This window comes from Carassius gibelio, chromosome B20, assembly GCF_023724105.1.
Source record: "Carassius gibelio isolate Cgi1373 ecotype wild population from Czech Republic chromosome B20, carGib1.2-hapl.c, whole genome shotgun sequence".
Lineage (NCBI taxonomy): Eukaryota > Metazoa > Chordata > Actinopteri > Cypriniformes > Cyprinidae > Carassius > Carassius gibelio.
In genome coordinates this window covers 3,304,145-3,329,603 of record NC_068415.1, presented here as the reverse complement: position 1 = coordinate 3,329,603, position 25,459 = coordinate 3,304,145, and the positions used below count along the sequence as shown (strand labels likewise).

General features: G+C 34.4%; 2 protein-coding genes across 3 annotated transcripts; one reads left to right on the top strand and one right to left on the bottom strand.

The window, feature by feature from the left end:
- Nucleotides 1–13,294: 13,294 nt before the first annotated feature.
- Nucleotides 13,295–18,006, bottom strand: pax1b (paired box 1b). Of its 2 annotated transcripts, none has more exons than XM_052586925.1 (5): nt 17,793–18,006; nt 16,250–16,855; nt 15,194–15,327; nt 14,421–14,616; nt 13,295–13,853 (listed from the first exon to the last, which is right to left on the bottom strand). In XM_052586925.1, exons 1-5 carry the CDS (start codon nt 17,800–17,802, stop codon nt 13,783–13,785), a joined length of 1,017 nt encoding a protein of 338 aa, XP_052442885.1. In that variant the 5' UTR covers nt 17,803–18,006; the 3' UTR covers nt 13,295–13,782. The 2 variants fall into 2 exon arrangements, with proteins under 2 accessions (XP_052442885.1, XP_052442884.1); XM_052586924.1 differs by having other exon boundaries at nt 13,297–13,856.
- A 4,924-nt stretch (nt 18,007–22,930) lies between these two features.
- Nucleotides 22,931–24,897, top strand: nkx2.2b (NK2 homeobox 2b). The gene is made up of 2 exons (XM_052587226.1): nt 22,931–23,409; nt 23,973–24,897. The coding sequence occupies exons 1-2, from the start codon at nt 23,220–23,222 to the stop codon at nt 24,485–24,487; spliced, it is 705 nt and encodes a 234-aa protein (XP_052443186.1). The 5' UTR covers nt 22,931–23,219; the 3' UTR covers nt 24,488–24,897.
- Nucleotides 24,898–25,459: the final 562 nt, after the last annotated feature.

The window sequence follows — 25,459 nt, the reverse complement described above, 5'->3', positions numbered from 1 at the left end:
CTGCCTCTCTGCACCTTTACTGTCCAATTAAGTCTGTAATTAGAGCTTTGAATCGGTGAGAATTTTAGGCAAATGTTTATTTGGAAATATTCTTCTAAAGTATAATGTAAATATGGACTTTGTTTTATACAACTTTATAATAAAATAAAAACAGTACACTACAATCACATATTTTCTAATTTCTTTTTCATTTTGACTTCTCAGATTAGTTTCATTTTCACATGTTCCTTGTGTTGTTCAACAATTTTTAACATTATTAAATGACAGTCGGCTCTTGTCATTGATATCCTTGTAATATCTGGTAAGACTGCTGCCTGAACCAATTAGCAAAGACACTGTAGTTAGACCATGAACGTTAAGACCATTTCTCCAGAGACCGAGCCAATGATTAAAGCCTCTTATCACCGACATGGAACAAATGAGGAAGTGATTTGAGAGGTGAGACCTATAACTTTTTAAGATCGCTTTCAATTGCTCATTTCTTAATCTGTTTATTGTAAACTAATGAGTTTGACTGTACAGTTTTGACCAGGGTCAGGGATTTTTCATTCCCTTTGAGGCCTTTTGATCATTCAAAGACAGTTTAGTGTCAATGGGCACATGTCTAATTGTCAGTCTATTTAAAATTCATTAAATTTTGAAACTTTTTAACATATTTTTCCCAGATATCTGTTTTCAGTGTATATCAACACACTTCATGGATATGTGTATGTGTATGTCTGGATATGTTCATCTAATGGTCACTATAGTCTCTTGACAGCCAAAGAGCACCAATGCTACAGACAGTCTACCTGCACATGTATCCCAGCATGCATCTCTCTTGCCCTTCCTTCTTTTCTTTTGTAATACATCACCTTTTCACATTAACAATACTATCTGCATCAGGGGCGTCCACAGTACCACCCAGAAGGGCTGAAAACATCCTCCTCCACTGCAGGTCCTGAATGAGCCCCCATTCGATGGATCTCTCTCACACCAGTGTGTCCACAGAACCCTTTCAGAGCTGATGAGCTGAGAGGAAACAACACATCCACACTCACTCTGCTCGCACACGAATGACGGATGAATATTAGCTTCACATGAGACACAATAACATTTTATTTAGCCTATTTGAAGAATAATGAAGTGATCATAAGTATGTCCATCGACACAACAATCTTCGTTTCTCCTAGGTTTTATATATAATTATTATATATAATAATTTTTGTGACATTAAAGAAACTTTCAGTGAACAGTTCTTAAAACAACTATTTTTTTAGTTTTTCCACTAAAGAACCTTTTGTCCAATGGAAAGGTTCCATGGTTGTTTAAAAGTTCTTAATGGAACCATCAATGCTAAAGAGTCTTTAATTTTAAAAGTGTAGAATGCAATGAGATAAAATGGAAAAGTCTCCTGCTTCACAGATTTTTCACTTGAGAAAATACGTCAAAAATAAAGAGACAGAATTGAGATTTCAATGAAACATAAAACACATTTGAATCCTCCCCTGAATCCCGTCTGTTTTTCCTTTCACTGACATCTCGGTCATGGTCTTCACCTTCACCTGAACGTTCCTGATCTCTTAATCTCCGGAGCTTTTCTGGAAAAGCAAACACCTTCACTGCATCAAAAGACAGAATAATCTGAGAATATTTAGTTAAGGAATTAGGAGAGAAGCTTTTAAAGCTCCTCTGGGAATGAGGTGTGGCTCAGTCACTCACTCGTCTGTCAACGCTAAAGCTTCAGGTTTCACGACAGGGGAAACAAAATGAGATTCGAGGACCGTCTCCCCATGAGACCCACTTGATTTTACCTTTACTGTTAACACTGACCTCCATTTAAATGTGACTTAAAGATGGATTAGAGACACCTTACTATTGGCAGTGATTTAAATATATTTCTAAAACTTAAAAAAGACGTGTATCGAATGAAAACAATAAGCGTTCTAAATTTGGCTCAAAATAGTGTGTAAAAATAATGTTTTTCTCAAAATCTAGCTCTAGCATCAAATTTTTCACACTGTAAATCGAGCTTTTTTTTTAATTGATGTCAATGGAGGAGATGCTTCACTACGCTGAATAAACAGCTTTTTAGAGAGAACAGTTTATCATTTAGTAAACCGAAAGCCTATCAGCTAATCTTCAACATGTTTTACACTAAGCAATACTTTTGGATTTATCTATTCTCAAAAAATGCCATTTTATACACATCTCTGACTTTTTGCGACAGATGGGATAGGCTACAGCTTAAAGCATTTCCCATTCATTCCTATGGTATCCGTAAACACCTATTGAGAGCCGTTCAACTCTGAAATTCAATGACATCAAGGCTGTAATATAACTGCTTAAGGCTGACGTGATCCAAGTTAGCCATTACACTTTCTCCAATAGTAAGTAATACAGACCGTCTCATCTCCCTGTAGTAAAATAATCTCTGGTTACATGCATTTCTGACAACCTATGAGTTTTTAGACAGTGATCCAATCGCAAAATGTTTAAAACAGGTTTTAGAAACTCTTTTGATCTGATGATAAAAAAAAAAAACGAATGTTAAATCCAGGTGTACACTGGGTCACAGTAACGCCCTCACTTAGCTTGGCACTTTAGTCACACTATGAACACTTACTATACACACACACACCCAAAAAAGACACTAAGATCAGCACAGATTTAAACCCAACTAATGTCAAAGAGGAAAAAAACACTGATACAATCATAATTGTGTATAAAACACTGAAGTTTGCATTTTGCTGAATCTATTTCAAGAAATCTAAAGCTTTTCTGAATGTGCCGCCTCAGCACTGATGGATTCGGATTAAACCTGCACCCAGCGTCAGAAACGACTCTCTCCGACTAATGGAGCTATTAGAGAATCAGTACTGTGCCCCTGATAATTGTTCCCAGTCGTTCGCCAAGGCTGGTGATAAAGTGAAGTAGGAAATGGAGGACTGGGGCCGTGCTGTGTGGCACGGCAGGGTAAAGTCAGCTTCTCGGTGGTTATTGGCTGTGATCTGTTCCCTGGTTCACTTCCATGAGGTTGGGGGCGGGTTTGTTACTTACAACACTCTCTTCTATCAGTCACTGCCATCAGTGCAGCAGCTCAGAGCTGCTGATAAGGTCAAAAGAGACACACACAGGGGCGTCATGCACTTTAAGGTCTCCAGTTGAAGGCTCACTTTTTTGCATAGGCGAGATAAGACATGACCAAAGATTAAAGCAAAATAAACTGCTAAATTTTTTATTTTTTCTACATTTTTTAATATTTTAGTAGACAGTTCACAATTTGAACACTTTTTCTTTAGTTTTGAACAGGGGCGTCAGATATGGGGTTACAGTGGAACTGAGTAACAGGGGCCCTTTGATTGGAGGTGGGGGGCATAATGATAAACTTATTCTTATTACTAATATGATTGGTGAGGAGTTGTGTTGTGAGTGGCGTACCCCTTTGGTTGTGTGACCGTGGCCCAATATTTGGTGTCGAAAGAAACCAAGAACATTTACGTTGTATTTGCCTTAACAAAACTAAAACCGCACCTGACCTTGACAGCCGGTGATCATTGCAGTTCTGTTGCCTGAAAAACATGACATTTTGATAATGGCTTTTTTGTGTTCAGCGAGGAAAATGTCAGGAGTTTCAAGTGACACAGGAGTGGGTGGATGATGACAGATATTTCATTCCGAACTAAACGATCTGCGGAAGTGTGACTCGATTGGACTTGGCAAATTTAGACGCTAAGAGAAGATTTCGCTTTTAGAAAGACACATTTTTTTACTTACAACTTCTAAATTGTGTAACCTTTTAAAAATATTTAATTGGAAGTTGTGTCATTTTGATCCCATTATCAATTTTATTTACATTTTTATATTTTATTTTTATTTTGTTTATTTTTGTTTATTTATTTTTATTATTTTATTTTCTATTATTTTATTCTTAAATTCTTATTTTGTTTTATGTTATATTATTTATTTATTTACTTATTTGATATAACATTTTGTTTTGGATTTATTTCATATAATTTCTTTGTTGAGGGGTGGATGTTGCTATAAACTACCAAAAATCATAATCATGACGTGCACACACAGATGCACATACTTTTTTGTCTTGTTTTGTTTTTTTTAATCTGGGAGGTGTGAATTGAACTTCTTCCATATCGGTGGCCTGAGATATTCTGTGGACGTCAGCCATTAAGTTGAGATGGAATTTCCCGATTACAGTCAAGACTTGAATTTTCTCTCCTCAGGAGGAGATAGCGATCGCTTCTGTTCATGCGTGCGTGCAGCTTTTTCATTAAAGATGCTTTTGACTCGCAGACATATTCATAACGTGTTTTCAGGAGCAATCAACACAATGACATCAATGAAAAGCATCTCAGTACCTCACTTTTCTTTTCTTTTCATTTCTTTCTTTCTTTTGTCCGATGTGGAGACTGAGTTTAGTGGAGCTCAGATTAGAGACAGTCGTGTTGCTGCAGTGGAAAAACTAGTTTGACGGTTGCCAACCACCGTTAATAATGAAACACTCTTCCGAGGTCAGCAGAGAGTCAGTGCAAAAGATGAAACAGAACACGGCGTCACATGACCACAAAAAGCTCTTGTCCAAGTCTTTCAATCATGGTAGATGATTTTGAAATAGACCCAGTTTAAAACACTGTTGTCATCACGGTCTGCCTCAGAAAGCCTTTTAACAAGCTAAGGCGTGATTTCTTTTCTTTTTTTCTCTCTCTTCAGGAGAATATAATCTAAACTATTCAGTAGATTCTGTGGAAAGACAAACTTTAATTTATTATTGCAAAATTCTATATAATATAATATAAGATAAATGTTTGGAGACACTTGACTGAATGCTCTAAAAGACGTTGTGATTTAAAGGCGTCTGCTTTGAAGTTAGTTTTGCAGGCAAATATTGCTATAGGTCTAAATATTAGCCTATGTAAAACATTGTGCCTATAGGAATTTCTTAATAATATAGGCCTATTACAATTTATTTATATAATGTTTTCTATACAAATGTATATTGTATAAATAAAACAATTTCTTAATAATACAACCTATCCAAACTTTAAAAAAAAAAAAAAAAAAAAAAAATATATATATATATATATATATATATATATATATATATATATATATATATATATATATATATATGTATATATATATATATATATATATATATGTATATATATATATATATATATATATATATATATATTCCAACTTATATATAACTTACATACAGTATATATAATAAATGAATATTAAACTTATTTATGTCAATAACAAATTAAAAATTATATTTAAAAATAAAAATAAAACTGTAGACAGACTTTAGACTTTTGCTAATGCAGAAAGATGTAATCATTCTTCTTCAGATTCTTCTTTTTTATTTTTATATCTTTAAAAGGGTGTTTGATTGCAATTTCACTTTTTTAATGTTGTGTAATTGCTGTTTGAGCATAAACAATATCTGCAAAGTTGTGGGGCTGAAAGTTCAATGCAAACTAAGATATCATCTTTTTAAAATTTTGGCAGTTTAGACAAAATGGGTGATACTCTGTAAAAAAATAAATAAATCTGTGGCATTTACGGTAAAACACAGACATCTGTGGTTGCCAGAACTTTACTGTAAAAAATATGGTGACAACATATTATGTTTTATAGACTTGACTGAAATTCACAATGAAACACAGTTTTTCATTAACTGATGTAATGTTAATAAACATATTAAAGTATTAATATCTGTTTTGAACCATTATAATGCATTGATAACCACAAAAAAACTGGTGGTGATCAGAAAGTCACATGATGAACCAAAGGTCATCACAAACAGCTTTTCTACGAGCTGAGAAGAGAAATACTTACAGAAGTTACACAGTGTCATTCACACTTACACTAAACCCCATCATGTGACACACATGATACTGAAATAATGCAATAAACATTAAGTTAGAAACAGTATATGTAAGATTGAACCCTAATGTACACAACTGATAAGAAAAAACTAAGAAGAAACAGTTATTTCAATAAAAAAACATAAAATATAAAGTTTCATACAGGGAATTCTGGGAGTGCCATTTTAATTTTTCACTGTGAATTATACAATTACTTTTTCCTTTTCACTTTCAAAAACCCTATTTTTAACAGCATTTTAATCTTAAATTACATTAGATATAGTTACATTTATTCACCGAATATAATATGGAAACTTACTGTTAACCAGTTAACAGGTTTTTACTGTAACATTTTTACAGTCTTTTACTGTTAAAATCACAATAATTTTTTACAGTGACTACAATAAGTTACTTCCCGGGTTTGTTACATCATGAAACCAGATAAACCCCGCCCCCAGGAACATGCAACCACTTTGAATCATGAGGCTGACTGCATAACAAAACGAAATTTTGAGAAACGCTGGCATAGTGCTGCAGTGTTTTACATCTGTTTTTTGCATCGCCCACAGATGAGGAAGCTGTAAACAATGGGAGCATTGCATTATGGGACACAGTGAAGTGCTGGTGTTCAGAGAGGAGGATTCTTGTACTTTGGTTAATTAAGGGCACAAACCATTCAGCCTGTTTGATTCAGGACATTAAACAAGCCTCAGATCTGCAACATTTTCTAAACCATTTAGTTGAATTCTTGACTCTTTTTGGGTCAACAAGAGGAAATTCCAGACCAGGCAAAATGTCTTAAAAATATGTTATATTAACGCCAGTCACCAACTTATTCGGTATAAGGTGATGCATAGATTGCTTTACTCAAGGGTTAAACTTAATACTTTCTCTTCTACTGTTTCCCCTCTGCAATAAGTGTGAATCTACAGAGGGCTCTCTTGGTCAGCTTTTCTGGGCATTCCCAAAACTTGATCAGAAGTGTTTCAATCTCTTTCAGAAGCTTCTGCATGGCGTTCCTTTAGATCCAGCAACTGCTGTCCTTGGCTGGTCAGCATCCTTGCAGCATCTTAACCATGCATTCTGATTGCATACATTATGATATGACGATCACAAAAATCTAAAAATCTATTTAAAAAAAAAAAAGTGAAGTGACATACAATAAAGTATGGTGCATGTGGAAGAAAAAGTAGAGACCACTAATCAAAATCTGGCTGTCAGAGCTTTCCTCCACCCTTCATGTAGAAAGGTGTATATTATGTGGAAATACAGATCTACCGGTATTTGAAGTTTCTCGGCGGTCTCTTTTCAATCACCTGTTAAAATTTTCAAGTACCATGACACCACTTTGTAATTGCAATTTTGTTTAATTTCTGTGTCAATGTTAATTCCCATTTGTGTGTGTGTGTGTTTTAAGTACCTAATTTGAATATTTGAATCTTTTCAATTATTTGTTAAACTAGCCTCAATGTTGACACTTGAAAATCTGCTGCCTATTTCTACTGTCACTTTCTTTAAGTATCACCCTTGTTTTAATGTTAAAATACCTAGGTGGTAGTCATAATTTTTATTATTATTAGCTGACCTTGTCCATAATGTCACACTGAGCAAAAAACTGTTTTTTCCTCCTTGATTTTTTTCCCTTCTTCTTCTCATACCTGAGTAGGTGTGATTGTACTGTTTGTGTGTCTGAAAATCCCAAAATAAAAAAAAGAGGAAATTCCAGTTTATATCATGCAAATATTCTAGGCATCATCGTGCTGTTTTTGCAGCCTGGCCTCGAACACAAGCCACAACTAAAACAGATTCAGCCCTGACTCTTTCTATTGAAGCTCATTGTGACCTCTTAAAACCATGGACAATAATTCATATTTTTAGTAAGGCGGGCTTCTTAAAGGTCAGTCAGTCCAGTCTTCTTTCAAAGCCATGCCTCCATATCACACAAACACTAGAAGTGCTGAGCCCGTACTGGATCAGAACCACAGGCTTCCGGAGCGGCCCACGGCCCAAGAGCAAACAGAGACTGTTTAGAAGACCAAGACATGATATAAATGGGCAACACACACACACACACACACACACACACGTAAGTGCTCGACAAACATAGTAACCCTATACTACTGAGCATCCATTAGCTCATTTCCCATGAAGCTGCACATCAGGATGTGTTTGATGAATGAATGAATGAATGGGGAAGTAACACAGTAGCAAGAGTCATATTGTGATTCTTTATTTAAACGCATTTGGTGTCACATGTATAAGGAACAAGCAGACTCATTTTACCGGACTGGTTCTTTTGAACTCAACTAACTGTAAAAGAAAAGATTCAGCAATTCCTTTGTATTCAAATATGTATTTAAATTGTGTTTTTGCTCTTTGTGAGGAGTGTTTCAATTTACATTATAATCTCATTGTACAGCCTACAAAATAGCAAAAAATATTTTGGATAAAAGTGTTTGCCAAATGTATATCTTATTAAAAACAAACACATTGATGATTTTGGATTAGAAAAAAAACTAATTCATTAAAGAAAACAAGTTCAAAGAATTATTAATTTACAAACCTGACAAACGATTTCATATATCAAAATCAAAAGGTTTAAAATTGGACAAATAATTTTGTCACAGCCATCTGTTGTCCAATGCATAAAATACCTAACATTTATATATATACATATATATATAAATGTTTGGTATTTTATGCATTGAACAACAGATGGCTGTGACAAAATTATTTGTCATGCAAAATTAAAAAACTAATGTTTTTAAAATAATAAAAAATATTTTAATTATCATGAACCTTGCACGCCCAATAATTCAATTTAATTTATTTAGTTTTTTTGTTTTATAAAAAAATGTGTTGTATTTTGTGCATTAGACATCACATGCTGAGGAAAAAAAATTGTCATGCAAAACTGAAAGAACAAATGTTTTTAAGATTAAAACAGTATTCTCATGAACCTTGAACAGTATGTATACATACACACACACACATATATATATATATATATATATATATATATATATATATATATATTATTCTTAATACAAATGAATTGCATTTTATATATTAGATAACAAGTGGCTATGACAAAATTGTTTGTCATATAAATTATAAGAAAATACATGTTTCAAATCAAACATAATAAAACTAATGTCATGAACTGTATAGGCCTAATAATTTATTTCTAATAATATTTTTATAAATGAAATTTAGCTTAAATTTTGCATTTTTAATAATAAACATGCAGCAATTTAAAATGTGAAGATGTTTCAGCTCACATTTCAGAATTTCATAAATGTAAATGTATATCCTAACTAAAGTGTTAGTTGCTTTGGATGAGAACATCTGCCAAATGTGTAAACTGATTTTATGCATCCAAACCAAATGGTTTTTACATTGGATGACAGAATTGATTCAATACAAAATTTAGAAGCAAAAGTCTTTTTAAAAGATTATCATGAACTTTTAGACCCAATAATAAAACATTTTTTTACCATACATATATATATTTTTTTTACTTGCAAATGTCTACATTTTGAGTTTCAAAGGCCGACAGTGCATGATAGGAAACACATTGTAGTCAGCACAAAACATGTTCATCCACATTGGCAGTACACCTGTATTCAATGGTACATTTTTTATTTTACTTAGTTTGTTCATGGTTTTTGAAGATGAGGGCTTGTCACGCAACAACCTGTCCGTGTTGAACTGGCGTCAAAGTACTGCACAGTTTGATTGGACACTAAACCTTTGACGTCAGCACCAACAAAAGATGCGGGAAGTGTTTCCTCCTCCCTTTTAAAATTTGATAAGCCTATTTATTATTTTATGCAATGCAGAATTATACAGCAACTCATCAGTTGGTCTATGAGGTGCACACTTGAGGCCTTGTGTCATTGTTGAGGATTGACTAAGACTGTTTGAATTACTCTGGAACCGAAACTGTGTGTATTTTGTCATTTGTTTGTGTTTTATATAGTTTTATTTGTATGAACGTGTGCGGTAATGAATGTGTGTGGTGCTTGTGAATGAGTGTGTGATAGGTAGTCCTACACAGAAGACAGCAGTAAGGCAGGAGACTTCAGGCTGTGGTTTCACGCTCTGACTGTATAGTGCATCTCCCGGCGCCTGCTGTCTGCGCTGCTCAGAGACATTCAAACCCTGTGGCCTGAAATAGAGCTGTGTGTTGCTCTAATCGTGTTTGACTTGGACAAGATTAACGATGTTTTGAGGTGTGGAGGACAATCATAACTAACAAAAGTCAAAACTAGTTTTACACAACAAGGCATGTAGCATAATACCCATAATTACCTTCAGGCTTTGACGTTTGTCTCTTCTTGTGATGCTGTGAGCGTGCTCATTGAAAATTAGGATTTTCTGTAGGATTATGTCTGAGATGTCTGTGGATTATAATGTTACTTGATGGATTATGATGGATAAAGATGTAAAATGTTTCTTTACCGGCTCTTTGTCTGCCTGCAAAGTCTTAAAGTGCCCCTATTATGGGTAATGAAAGGTTCTTATTTTGGTTTCGGGAGTCCCCAACAACAGGTCGACATGCATACAAGGTCAAAAAACACTTTCATTATCTTCTAATATGTATTTATTTTAACCTAAAGCTCGAATGACTCCCAAACGATTCAAACAGCTAATCAAGTCCTTTGAATACAGTGGTTATATTATATATCTATATATTTATATTTATATAGAGGCATTATATTGAACAGTTTTCCAGTTTTATTGCAAAGTATATTATCAGATAATTATATTATTTAATTATCTATATAATGATTTAATATAATTGTAATGATACTATTAAAAACTTGTTTTTATTATGTAAATTGATTTAATTGTTGTATTATGTAAAATATTATGTTAAATTTTTGTGTTGTATAACAAAATGAAAACAAAACGAATGAAAACTGTATATATATACACACACACACACTCACACACACACACATACATACATGTATAATGTATATATACTGTATACATACATAATGTTTATATAAATAGAGAGAAAGAGCCTATATATGTATTATAATTTTGTTTTATACTATTTTAACAAAATGATTTAAGAGAATGAATTATATTATTACCATATATATATATATATATATATATATATATATATATATATATATATATATATATATATATATATATATATAGTTTTTATATATTATAGTTTTTATATATTAATTATATTTTTTGGCATAACTTTTTTTTTAAATAATAAAACTCTAAAACGATGTTTATTTCCATCTCTAAATGAAAATATTCCAGATTTTTTATTAAAAGCTTTATTGCAACCTGGGGCCGTATACGGAAACAGTCCAGAATATTCCAAGTAGTTTTTAAAACCTATTGGAATTCACTATAACTTCTCTTGCATTTTTTCTCATTAGTCACATGATTGTAAAACCCTTTGGTTCATCGAGCCGAGCCATTACTGAGAGCTCCTAAAGGCTCAAGTCACCTGCAGCAAACAGAGTGCTGCACATCCTCATTCAGATAGAGATGTTTGCAACTAGACCATGTTACATCTCACGTTACCTGCCAAACATGCCTGAGCTAACACAAGAGGTAAGCTTTGAATAAGAAAGAAGATGCTCTAGACGAACAGATAAGGACCAATAGTTCACTCAGATGAGAGCATATACACACATTCTGCTAAACAAGAGCAGGATGGTACAAAAACTATTGCCCAGAATTGTAATGACCAACTTTTTTTTCTGGGTGTGCCTGGTTTGATTTTATATTTCTTAAATATCTAAATATCTTGCATGACAACTGATGCATGCATATGCTTAGATCTAATAGTTGTGTTTAAATCTGCAATAAAACTTAAGGATGGTTTCTGATTCTTTCATTTTTGAGTCTGTGTTTGTTGGTTTTATAAAAAAAAAAAAAAGAGCTTTAAAATACTGTTGGAAGCATTAGGTTAATATAAAATGATTCTTCATCTCACTTGGCCAAGACTTCCCCTTAACAACGTTAAATGAATGAATACGCTTTTAATTATGAATGCAAGCATTTAAAGGGAGACTTCACCCAAAAATAAAAACTGTGTCATCATTTACTCACCCTTATGTATTTCCAAAGCCGTGAGAGTTTCGGTCTATCTGCTGAACATAAAGGAAGATATTTTGAAAAATGTGGGTAACTAAACAGTAGCTGCATGCTCCCCATTGACTTTCATTATGTGGAAGAAAAAAAATACTTTGTTTGAAATTCAGTGATGACCAATCAGATGGGTTACCCACATTCTTGAAAATATAGTTTTGTGTGTGTGTTTAGGAAGAAGGTATTGTTCTAAATCAATGTTAATGATTAGGATACATGGGAATGATAGGAGACGTTTTTTTTTTTTTTTTTTTTTTTTTTTTTTTTTTGATGAACAATAATAACTTTTAAAGCCAATCAGAATCCATAATGCTTTAATTAGCACGAGAATTTAAAACAGCAAACAATATCTGCGCATGCGCGTTTGTAATACACGTTATCGGCCGGCGTGGACTTTAAAGTTATCTATATTCTAGATCGTTCTTGGTGTGAACGGCCTTTTAGGCTTGCCTTCTCCTAAAAGTGAAACCAGATGTTCCTCAAGTTCAACACTCTTTACAGTGTGACCAATAACTTCATCCACAAAATGAGTAACATTCAGCCCTGCTTCAGAAAGCTTTACAAAACAACAAAAAGATATCTCGAGATTTTGAAGCGCTGAATTAGGTCCTGCAGATTTAACAAACACTTAAATACCAAAATAAAAATCGCTGAGCCTAAAAATTCGCTAAATTGCCAAAACATAAAGCCTAACTTTTTGGCTTAGTTATAATAATTATAATATGCCTTTTATTATAGATATTTTTTAGGAAAATCAAACAACTAATAAGTGGAAAGGCGATATCAAATAAACCAGGTTTAGCTTACTCCAAATGAAAACATCAAAAATTAGTTTGCATCGGAGAATTAGGCAGCCTATAGTAAGCCTTTAATAAGTAGCATATAAATTAAAAATCAATTACAAATATTAAATATATTAAAATTGCAAATAAAAGTGTATTAATTCAAGTTCAAAATTTAAAAAAAAATAATAATAATAAATATTGATATATATAAAGGTCTGGAAATATGAGTGCGGATGCATTTTTCGTCTGTTCTTCGTTAGCTTTTTCAAAGTTTGTTTTATCTATTAGATAGTTGTTTTACTGGCCTTCTTTTTCTTAATGCATCTCATTTGTTACTTGCTTCATTTATTAAATTGTTATTTTCACTACTTAATTTATTGGAAATATTTTGCACAGTTTATGTTTATAAAAGTTCTTAAACTTTTACATCCAGGTCACATAAACTGATTGCACCAGTTTGATTGGATCGTCCGTCTGTTTATTTTTATGGTTGTCAAACATCGACAGCAAAATCCCACATGATCTCTCTGTAAACATGTTATCTAGACTGTGACTCTTGAGCAGAAATCAGCCATTGAAGACTTTTGACATGCCTTTATTAAGCAGAAATTGAAATGATAAAAATAGATGAGTATTACTCAATATGCCATTCATAATCAAACAGACAAGAAAATGCAATGACATGGACAGTTTCATTTCATATCCCCTCTAACAATGTTGTTTTGCTAACAAGAAAATATTCAAACAAATTGCAGCCCATTTATAACAACAGCCTGACGCTAAATTTATTTGCACCAAAGAACTAGAAAAAAAAATCTACTGCAAATATTGCAGAAATCCTCTGTGGTATTTCCACAGCTCCAGATCCCACTTTTCTATAATGGTGTGAAACATTCAGGTGTGTTTTATCCAGAACTTACTGCTGAGTGACTACTTGAAGCTGCACATGAAGGATGAACAGATGAGAGTTATTTTCTCTGGTGGTCTTTGTGTTCTTATGACTCTGAGAGTCCATGAACGCCGTTCAGACCCTCATGCTGCTGTTTGCTCAGAGGACTCTTTCTTTCTGCTGGAGCCAAAAGAGAGAGGTGTTTATGTAGCAAACAAGGTGTAAATGAGCCTTTCAGCTGTTTGTAAAGGCTACTACTTCCCTTACAGCATCACTTTATTTGTTTGGGGTACATCTAAGGTACAAACTGGCAGCTGTGGGACAGTGAAAGGCCACAGATGTCTTAAAAGTTCATTAAAATCGGTCTAAAATAATAATAAGCAACACAAGGAAATAATGCAATTCACATGAGCTAAATAACATAAAATGAAAAATAAAACACTTCAATGCACAAAATATAAATATAAATATAAATATAAATAAATATGATGGTTTATGCAGGAAAGTCGTTTCACCACGAGCGACTGCTTTTTATTTTTCTCTATAAAAAAGTTAAACTTAATGATTTCTTAACAAAACTGCTCTGTTAATAATTTATTTTTAACGTTTTACACATAAAATACATGCATTTTTAATATTGCATTATTATTATATCATATAAGCTATAAATGCATATGTGCATATTATTTTTATTTATTTCATTTGTTCATGTTTTCATGTTAATGATTGAGGGTTCAGTCTCACCTTCTCTGGGCGGGTTTTTGAATGATATGGCGGTGTGCATAGGGCTCTGTATCATGGTCCCGGTGTTTGGATGGGTGAGGCTCGCGCCCTGAGACTGCCAGTGCCCGTAGTTACCGGCGTGTCCACCGTAAACGCCGTACTGATTAGTGGCGGAGTATGCGCACGCAGGAACATACGCCGATAAATTTGATGAACCCTAAAAATAAAAAATAAACTTTATATTTATATTTGCAACGAAAAGAACGACAACAAATAATTTATAATAAAATAAATACATAAATAAATAATATGAGAAAATGAAATGCAATTAACCAACTACTGATCATTTTTTTATTATGAACTCTTAATAAGAACAACATCATTCCATGAAGCTCACAAGATCCAATTTGACTCAAATTAGTTAAATTATGAATGAAAAAAATAAAAGAAACATTTACACAGACCTCTCCAACTCTTAAATAAACAGATTAGTCATTAGAAGCCATGGACTTTTAACATCCATCGAACCTTTTTAATGCACAAAACGTTCTTTACAGTGGAAAAAAATTCTTAAAGTTATTCAAATGATCTTTATACAAAAAAAATAAGTATTCTTATTATTCTGAAATATTCTTTGGAGAACCAAAAATGTTTTTTCTGAGAAAACACCCATATAACTTTTACTTTCAAGAATGTTTGTTTATATTGTGATCCAAATTGGAAATTAAACATGTCCGCGTAAATTATGCATATACTAAAATAAATAAACCAGTAGGCCTCCATTAAAAGTTCACCTGTGTGTACTTAATGTCACTTTCTATTGGAGGTTTGTCGATCCCGTTGACTCCGTGAACGGAAGGAAATGAAGGTCTGTTAACGCCCGTCCAGTCCTCCATTTTCTGCTGGTAACTCTCTGTTCCAGCAAGAGCTGTAAAAATGAATAAAAATAAAACTCGTTTAATAGTTGCAGTTGCTGCACGTAAACAAAAACATCAACAAATCAAATAACTGTTGATTATTATTATAATCTTGGAGAAAACCTAAAGAACTGAACTTCAAATTGGCTCAGTCTGAAAATGATACGGGCTTCTTATGCAAACAACACTGGTCACGTTTAAAACAGAAACACTAGGCCTACTAGTGCATTATCAGACTATTGTGAGAGCGTTCGAGTTTTTAGTTTATTAACTCAAATTAGTTCACAGCTATGCATGATGCTTTAAGAAAACCTTTTCTTTTATTCTCTGCATTCATGCTTTTAAACACTGATCTGAAGAACCTACAGAATAACATCAGTCATTTTTTATTCTCCAAAAGGCAGAAGGAGCACAACAAGAGTGCAGAAGCAACGCAACACTTATATTCCAGATGCAGAAAAGATTCCCCAAAGATTACACTCATTTTGAGTTTTCATACAAACACTCTGTCCTACTTCGCATATATCTGAATTTCGCTCTGGGTGATAAACTGGTGAGACATTAAAATTACAATAGCAGATACATTTTATATCTAATAATATTCCAATTAATCGGAAAAAAAACAGTAATGCACTCTTAAAAATAAAGGTTTCAAAAAGGGGTTTCCACAGCGATGTCACCAGTTTTGGCTCCCTAAAGAACCTTTTGTTCTTCTTCTTACGGAGTGATGGACACTTTAATATTCTAAAGAACATTTTGTTCTTCTTCTTAAGGAGTGATGGACACTTTAATAATCTAAAGAACATTTTGTGGAATGAAAATGTTCCATTGATGGAAAAGGTTCTTTGTGGAACCATTGAGCCCAATAAAGAAGCTTTATTTTTAAGAGTGTGAGGATATTGAAGGCTATCGATGATCCAGAAGGAGGATTACCTGCGGGGTCCATGAAAGCCCGTATTCCTAATATGTTGCTGACGGTGTGAACGGAGGGCCAGGCCCGGGACAGGCTGACAGACACAGCCGGAGGACTGCCGAGTTTGGAGCCGGTTGGAGACATGGCGTTCTGGTATGAATACGGATACATGGGATTATACGAGATCTGCGGAGGAGAGGGTTTGCTGTCGTACTGACTCGGCTGAGACAGGTTCCCAATCTTGTTTCTCAAAATGCGACTGATGGAGCTCACAGAGGGGACGTTATATTTGTCACACACTCCGTCGGCCAGGAGTCTGTCGCGTATTTCCCAAGCGAATATTCCAGGATCGCCCTGTTTGTAATCCCGTATGCTCTTCACCACGTTTGGCGTCGTGACCCGGGGTTTACTCCCACCGATAGCACCCGGTAAAATGGAGCCGGTCTCGTTGTACCTGGCCAGAATTTTGCTCACACAGCCATGAGAGACCCGGAGCTGTCGGCTTATGTCGCAAGGCCTGATCCCGAGCTGCGCCAGTTCGACGATCCGGACCCGGATCGCGTTAGGAAGAGGCCGACCGTTCACAAACACCCCGCCGAGCTGATTCACCTCCCCGTACGTCTGATCTGCAACAACCAAAAACTCTACATTCAACATATTCGAGGTCTTAAAAATAAAGGTCCCAAAAGTGTGTTTTTGCAATGATGTCATATGGTTTGGATTCCAAAGAACCTTTTGGTGAACAGTTCCGAAAAGAATCATTTTGATGAACGTTCGAAAAATTTAATTCGAACCTTTTCTGTATTTGAAACGTTGCATGGATTTGTAAGGTTCTCTTTAGAACCATTGATTAAGAACCTTATTTTTTTAGAGTGTAGTTTAGCTGCATTAATTGCACCATTTCGGCTGAAATGTAAATTAAATCATCGCTCAAAATAATAATAGAAAAACACACAAAAAATTAAAGCTCCATGATAACACAAATAATCTTATAAATATATGTAGCCTATTATTATGGACAATTTTACTAAATGGTTTCTTTGAAATTCAAGGGGTTTTCTGGCGGTTATCAATTGGGAAATGGGGAACAAAAACATGGACTAGCTAATGGAAAATTCAGACAAAAACTGTAGATCTTAAAAACATCAATAATTATTTTAATAGTAAAAGCGCATGGATGTAAAGTGATCGAATTTAATCTAATGTAACGTATGTTTGAGCTATCGAATATTTAGATGCATAAAAAGTTTTGTGCCATTTCTGCTCTATAAGCATCCAAAGACACATAGTATTTACACGAAATACATGATTTGAACGGTGTAGGTGCATATACTCTCTTTAAAATAAACCAAACAGGTTTCTTTAGGTTCTTTACATTTTAAAAGTGAAAAGAACCTTTGTAACGTAAAAATTCCATAGATTATAAATATTGCTTATGGACCCATCGATGCCAATACGAACCTTTGGTTTAAAGAGTGTATTGTTATTAATATTGTTATTAATATTTTTTCCTGTCTCAGAGGCGTCATTCTGACTAGCTCTAACAGATCAAGAGGAACTTACCCATTTGCATAGTGCTATTTCCCTACAGTGCTCCTTTAACCTTTAACGGTGCTGCTGTAAGTCTCGTGCAGCGCTGGAGGGCTCTCCCCGTGTCTCCCGTTAAGGACTGCCCTCTCCCTCTTTTTTACGGCTGAAGTGTCTGAGTTTAGGACTGAGAAGCTTTTTACAGTAATCTTTGATCCACTTAAGAAAGTCCGTCCGTCCAGTAGACTGGCTCGTGCGCTCAATTTGAGCGTCACAAGCATCAATCAAACGAAGAGAGCGCGTGACTCCGCCCCGATCCTCTGGCTCTCAGGATCTGCCCCATCACGGATATGCGGCATCAAAATGTACTTTTCCTGCCATTTTAGGAGCGCCTTCATACGAAAACTTATCTGAAAATATTTTAATATATTCAAATTAACTGAAATGAAAGTGGGAATTTATATCTAATAACCCAGTATAATGCATTCATATTTTACCTCTGTCTAGACTTTACTTTACCTTTTGGAGCCTTATGTAAACAAAACGATGTATTAAAATATGCGGACAACGCGATGTCAAGTGTGAAACTCCAATTTGTAACAATATAATATTGTAAAAGTACACAGTATTATTATATAACATATAATATATTATACAAATATTGAATAATATAATTGTATAAAATATAATTTAAAATAATTCGATAAAAGTTCTATACAAATTATATTCTATGTAGATAATTTACTATTTAAATTAAATTTAAATTGTAAATTTACACCCAATAAATTCGAATTAAAATGTAATTAAATAAATATAAACATTATTTCAAGTTTAATTATACTTCCCTTTTACATCAGGCGCACGAAAAGGTTTGTAGACCCACTTAAAATTAGGAAAATATTAAGCATTTTAGTTGCTTAAGCATTTTAAAAGTGACAGAGAAAAAGTAAACACTTGGTGTTCCAACATTGCAATCTGCAGTTACAAGCTCTTTGAACTTTTTCCACTGCTTTGAACTTAATTACGAAAGTTAGAAACTCTGAAAAACAAATTGCTAAACAACAAAAAAAATTGAATGCACATTACAAATATTGTTGTTAATGTAACGTCAAAGGACGGAAACGAAGATGTTATAAATGCTATTTACAGTGAAGGTGAGTCTGCATGAACTGTCACAGACACAGTGGGAATTTGGTCTCAGATTCGAGAAAAAGTATGACAGTATCGTCATCTTGTGGTGAATTTAGGAATTACAAGCAGCAAGTGAAACGTGCTTCGAAACACCACCCTACAACGTATATACTTAATCACACGTAGTTTTATTGGGTGTTTTTCTTTGCCTTTCGCACAAAATAATAAACTAAGTGGCACCCTACTGTAAATTATATTTTATTGAATAGAAATGTAAAAATTGAATTGCTACAGGGACAACACATGATCTATATAAAGGCCAATTTAAACATAGGTCAAAGGGATTTATTTATTTACATTTGTTTGATTTATTAATTTTTATTAATTGATCAAAAAGAAAACACAACTGCTTCAGGAATTACAAAAAAAAAAAAAAAAAAAAAGTTTGTTATCCAGTTAGTAGTGTGCTAAAAACTTGATTTGTCATGACAGCACATTATTTTTTAATTATTTTAACATTGTTTCCTTTACTTTTTTCTTTAACTATATATATACACATTACAGACCAAAAGTTTGGACACACCTTCTCATTCAAAGAGTTTTCTTTATTTTCATGACTATGAAAATTGTAGATTCACACTGAAGGCATCAAAACTTTGAATTAACACATGTGGAATTATATATGGAATTATATACATAACAAAAAAGTGTGAAACAGCTGATAATATGTCATATTGTAGGTTCTTCAAAGTAGCCACCTTTTGCTTTGATTACTGCTTTGCACACTCTTGGCGTTCTCTTGATGAGCTTCAAGAGGTGGTCACCTGAAATGGTCTTCCAACAGTCTTGAAGGAGTTCCCCGAGAGATGCTTAGCACTTGTTGGCCCTTTTGCCTTCTGTCTGCGGTCCAGCTCACCCCTAAACCATCTGGATTGGGTTCAGGTCCGGTGACTGTGGAGGCCAGGTCATCTGGCGCAGCACCCCATCACTCTCCTTCTTGCTCAAATAGCCCTCGATGCCTTCAGTGTGACTCTACAATTTTCATAGTCATCAAAATAAAGAAAACTTTTTGAATGAGAAGGTGTGTCCAAACTTATGGTCTGTACTGTATATACATATAAAATACTATATTATTATATTATGCTTAGTTTTTTAATCTTTGAAACGTTTTAATACAGATCCTTTAAGAATATGTAACTACGAATGTCTATGCCTTTTTCAGAGACATATCAGAGTTTTCATATCAGGTTTTTAGAGATCTTTTTAAAGGTTTTTTGTTTAACCCATTAGTTGTTTGTACATACCAGACTGCACCAAAAGAGGGAGTTAATGATAAAAAAAAAAATTTGAATTCCATAAAAGTGCCAAAACAGAAAAAATACCTACTTTGAATGTAACTGTATAGGCTACAGTAAGAAACCCTACATTTGGTCAATTAGTCAAAAACCATGCACTAACATATTCTGATCACTTAAAAGACAAAAACTAGAAATTACATTTCTAAACGGAAAGAGGACTAGAAATATGATGGGTTAGAAAAATTAAAATCACATCACATGTACTTTAATTTGCATGCAATTGATTAACACAGATATTGTCACTGTATTGTTTATTAGTATCTTGATGCTAGCAAAGTAGGCCAGATAACTATCTAGACAATTTCATCAGAACATAACAGCACATAAAATAATTAAAATAGCATAACATAATGAAAATAAAATATAAAAATGGGGGAAAAAATACATGTGATCTACTGCGTATAGTTTACACATACAATTTAAACTGATTTAACATTTATTGTCTGAGACCATATAAGAGAACAGTTATTGTTCTATATTTCTTTAGAAAACCTTCTGTGTAACCATCAGTGAATTCCCAATCCCATTCTGCTATCATTATATCCAGTCACTAGATGGCGCTCTAACCCAAGACAACGTTAGTTACATATATAACACACACGCACACAAAGGTTTTTTTTTTACCCTGTTATGTTCCTGACATTTTGACCCCGAATGGATTTTCTTTTTTCAGAAAATGCTAGCCAATATTATCACATTAAAATAAATAATCCAATAAATTGCAGATAACACGCTTATAAAATAGTGGGCGAATTCAGGTATATTGATACACTTTGGGCCATTGAGATGACTCTCAAAAATGTCCCAATTAACCCGAATTTACCCTAAATTAATCCTAAACTAAAATAGGCTAATGATAGTTTAACCATAAAACTCAATGGATTCGGACTGAATTTGTAAAACGTAGTAATTTTAATGCACTTCGGTTTAAAATAAATAAAATAAATAAATGCATTTTTTTATTATCCCATTAAAACTAAGGTGCATAATCGATCAGTCAGTCCAAATAAATACTAAACCAGTGCTCATTCAAATAAATTAAGGCTTATAAAAAAATACTGCATCCAGCTATTTCAGTTCAATTCTCATGTTTCTCCAATTTACAACTTCCTTGAGTTTCATGTCGTTTTCTTGAGAGCTTGTTCTGTGTGCATTAAGCTTTCAAATCTTCAATCTCAACTGTAGTATTCTACAACAACGACGTCTTTTTGACCGCAGGAAATCTAAAGCACTGCAGAAAACTCTCAAATATTTCGCAATGAATGTCTAATTTGTTTTTTATAAGACAGTCAAAGCTCCAAACACGAATGAAGGCATCGTTCACTGAGGCCAGCTGAATGCCATGACAACAAGGAGCGCGCTCACTTTTATTTGACCAGTTTGGGTGTATTGTGCGAGGGCGTCAATCAGCCATTATTTCTGCTCCCCAAATAAATGCAAAACCTGATCTAGCACAAAAACTTCCAGAGGGAGCCTTTCATTAGTCTATTGTCCAGAGCTTAGCTGTTGGTTTGTAGATGTGTTTGCACAGTCCGACCACCCATGACGCACGCAGAGCCCACTGAACATTCACATCACTTACTGTCAGAAAGAGAAGCAGACACACACAAATCATTTCAGATGATATAACCGAATAAATAAAGTGATGAAATATTCGTTCAGAGTTGCCTACTAAGCACAAAACACTGTTATCTGACCAAAATGATAACCATAATCTCTTGTAGACTTACGCACTCAATATTCCTATTATGCATGCACGTAGGTAGTCTTTGAAAACTGTTTGTTTGCACCTAAAAAAGTTCTAATGAAAAAAAAAACCGAAATAAAAAAAATAATTGACAAACAAATTTAATAAGACAAAAATATGAAAATAAATTGCAGATTACCCGCTTATAAAATAGAGGGTGAATTCAGGTAAATGTACACACTTTGGGCCATTGAGATGACTCACAAAAACATCCCAATTAACCTGAATTTACCCTAAATTACTCCCTGCGTAACTTTTAAACTAAAATAAGATAATAGGCTAATGGTAGTTTAAGCATAAAACTAAACGGATTCGGAATGGATTTGTAAAACGTAGTAATTGTAGGCTAATGCACTTCGGTTTAAAATAAATAAATAAATAAATAAATAAATAAATAAATAAATAAATGCATTGGGTTGTGATCATTCTAAAAGAAGTATGCAGTGAAGCATGTCGATTTAGCCGTCAGTTTCAAGCATCTGAATGCATCATTAACGAAAAGCTTTTAAGCGCCACACTAAGTATAAATGAGCTACAGCATATAGCATGAATTCTGAAGGAGGGCAGTAACAGGATTCTGCTCTGTCGTCAAATATGGGTCGGTTTGCTTGATGAATTTGGCACTTGACTTAAGCTCTAAGCAAAATATTGACCCAAAACCAAAAGGTTTCCATAATTTGGCCACTTGCCATTTTAAACAACCCCATTTCGACGCTGACAGCTCATCACCCCAACATACAAGGTATTTCGACCAATCACGCGCTGTAAATGTAAAATGCGTCCGTTTTAAAAGATAATTATAACGGAGGGGTTTCCATTTGCGCCACGGACGCTTCTGATATGTAAATGAGTTTGGGTGCCCCCCCCCCCCCCCAGCCCCTTTTCGTGTTTTAGTCGTGTCACCTCATCCCACTTATGCATTTGTGATGTTCCGCTGATACAAGCTCAACTCACTATTTCACACCCGCAGAAAGAGCTCGAGCACTTGACTCCAGAGATCCGCCCTCGATCGTTTTGGACGTTTTTTTCTGCAGGTCCATCACTCATCTACGACCCTAAATGGACCAGACTAATGGACTGGTTCGGTCAAGCACTGTAGCATCCGAGGAGCATCTGTGATCCGTGTGTGTCTGTGTGTGTGTGTGCTGTCCAATCCGGCGGATCTTCATTTATAATTTATCAGAACGCTTTTGGACATATTGCACTCTCACGGTAGGCTATATTGAAATGTCCCTAAAGGATTCCAAGTCAGGATTCTCTGTCCGCGATATCTTAGACCTTCCGGACACGAACGATGAAGGATCGGAGACTGAAGACACTGAGGATGAGGCGGATGAAGGCTCTTCTGGAAATCAGCAGCGCGCATCCTCTGGAGATGCGCTTTGGTTCGGATCGCCATGTGGCCAAACATATCCAGGTAAGTTTACGCGTTTTAATGATTTAAAGAAACACTTAAAGCTGGTGTTTTATTATTTTAATATATGTATCAAATATATTTTATGTTTAAATATTCTAACCAAATAAAACAATGTAAAAAGATATATATATATATATATTATATATAATTAAAATATATATATATAAAATAAATTCTAAGAAATGCATTCATCATAATCCTGGGTTTTACGCATTTACGCAATTACCCTCTAACAAATAAACGTTACTCTAGCGTTGGTTCCGTAAATAAACTATAGAACATAAAGGTTCTTTATAGTGGGAAAATATTCTTTGAATATTGAAATATGTCTCACACTAAGAAAAAACGGTTCTTTTAAAAGTTATTAAGGGAAAATATTAGTTCTTGTACTGCATCGCTACTAAAACTCTATTTTGGAACCTATACGAGTGTATGATGATCTATACATGTTGGTAATTTATTTCTGATGACTCATATAGATTAGCCTACTAAATTAATGTATAATGTAAGTGTGTGTGTGTGTGTGTGTGTGTGTGTGTGTGTGTGTGTGTGTGTGTGTTTAGCAGTGCCATCCGCATCTCCAGAGGGTTTAACTCCAGAACTGTCCACGGATGAGTCTGTTGATCGGGACAGAGAGAGTTCAGAGGACTCGGAGAAAAAGCGCAAAAGGAGGATCCTGTTTTCAAAGACTCAAACGTATGAACTGGAGAGACGCTTCAGGCAACAGAGATACTTATCCGCGCCTGAGAGAGAGCATCTAGCTAAGGTCTTACAACTGACTCCGACGCAAGTGAAGATTTGGTTCCAGAACCATCGGTACAAAGTGAAACGAGCCCGAGCTGAGAAAGGAATGGACCCGTATCTGCTGTCTCCGCGCCGGGTTTCTGTTCCCGTTCTGGTGAGGGACGGAAGAGCGTGCCGTGTTCTCAGTCCTCAGGACATCACTGCTACTTTTCCAGCAGCGGCACCATATACTGCCTTTAATATGAAGCAGTTCCCTCAAATTCAGCACAGTCACAACATCTGCTCCAGCGTCCTGACACATCATCTGGGCCACATGCAGCCTTGGTCCTGGTGAAGAGCTACTGGAGAGCTTTTACGCAGCGGAAATTTCGCTTCACTAATTAGCCTATATTTCTACAGTGTGGACATATATATTTTTAAATGTGTTTTAAATGTTTTTTCCAATGACGGTTAATTTTATTTTCGATAAAACTGTAATACGCCCTGGGACACCGCCATCTCGTAAAAGTGTTGTCTGTAGTTATATTTATGCTTTACAGTGTATTGATGAGTACATTTTAGCAAGTTTACATAGAAGGTTGAGGACAATTTGACAACGTTTCGGAGCATTTTCATGTTATTTTTTGTCTTATTTGTATACCATAATCATTCATTATTCTGACTAACCTGTAATAAAATCTTTCCCCCTTCTGAAAATCGCGCAAAAGCAATTATTATTATTATTATTTGTATTAGAATACTTGTTTGTTTGTGTGTGTGTGTGTGTGTTTATGCTACACTGTAGGGACCAAATGTTCCCCAAGTATAGTAAAACCTGATTTTTTTTTCATTGTGGGGACCGGAAAAAAATAAATAAAAAATATTAAATGGTGTTTAACTGAATGTGTAACAATGCAAACAGGTTTTCTGTAAGTGATTTAGGGTTAGGGTTGGGTTAGGGAATAAAAAATATCGTTTGTTCAGTATGAATGTAATAGAAGTCTATGGAAAGTCTCCACAATTGACAGAAACAAACGTGTGTGTGTTATCGTCTGTAAATAACCACGCGCATCCTCGCCATTATTTTGTGATTTAATCTGCTCTTTTTCTGCAACAGTTGGTTTGTGAAAAAAACATTTAAAATCATTTAAAATCTTTTAAAATACATTCTTATTTTATAAAAATCCTAGAACAATGCGCCATAGTTATTCAAATGTAACACTATTTTCAATTATTATTATTTTATTTCATTAAGATAGACCTTCTTGCCTCCACAATCGTTTTTCAGAGCCATTTTTTCTGAGCACATAAAAGGTAACTGGAGTTT

Coding starts and splice junctions, on each gene's coding strand:
- nkx2.2b (XM_052587226.1), top strand. CDS start 23,220: ATGTCCCTAAAGGATTCCAAGTCAGGATTCTCTGTCCGCGATATCTTA. Junction 23,410..23,972: donor ATGTGGCCAAACATATCCAG/GTAAGTTTACGC, acceptor GTGTGTGTTTAG/CAGTGCCATCCGCATCTCCA.
- pax1b (XM_052586924.1), bottom strand. Junction 15,328..16,249: donor GGCTTTCATGGACCCCGCAG/GTAATCCTCCTT, acceptor TCATTTTTACAG/CTCTTGCTGGAACAGAGAGT. Junction 14,617..15,193: donor GTGACATTAAGTACACACAG/GTGAACTTTTAA, acceptor TTTTATTTTTAG/GGTTCATCAAATTTATCGGC.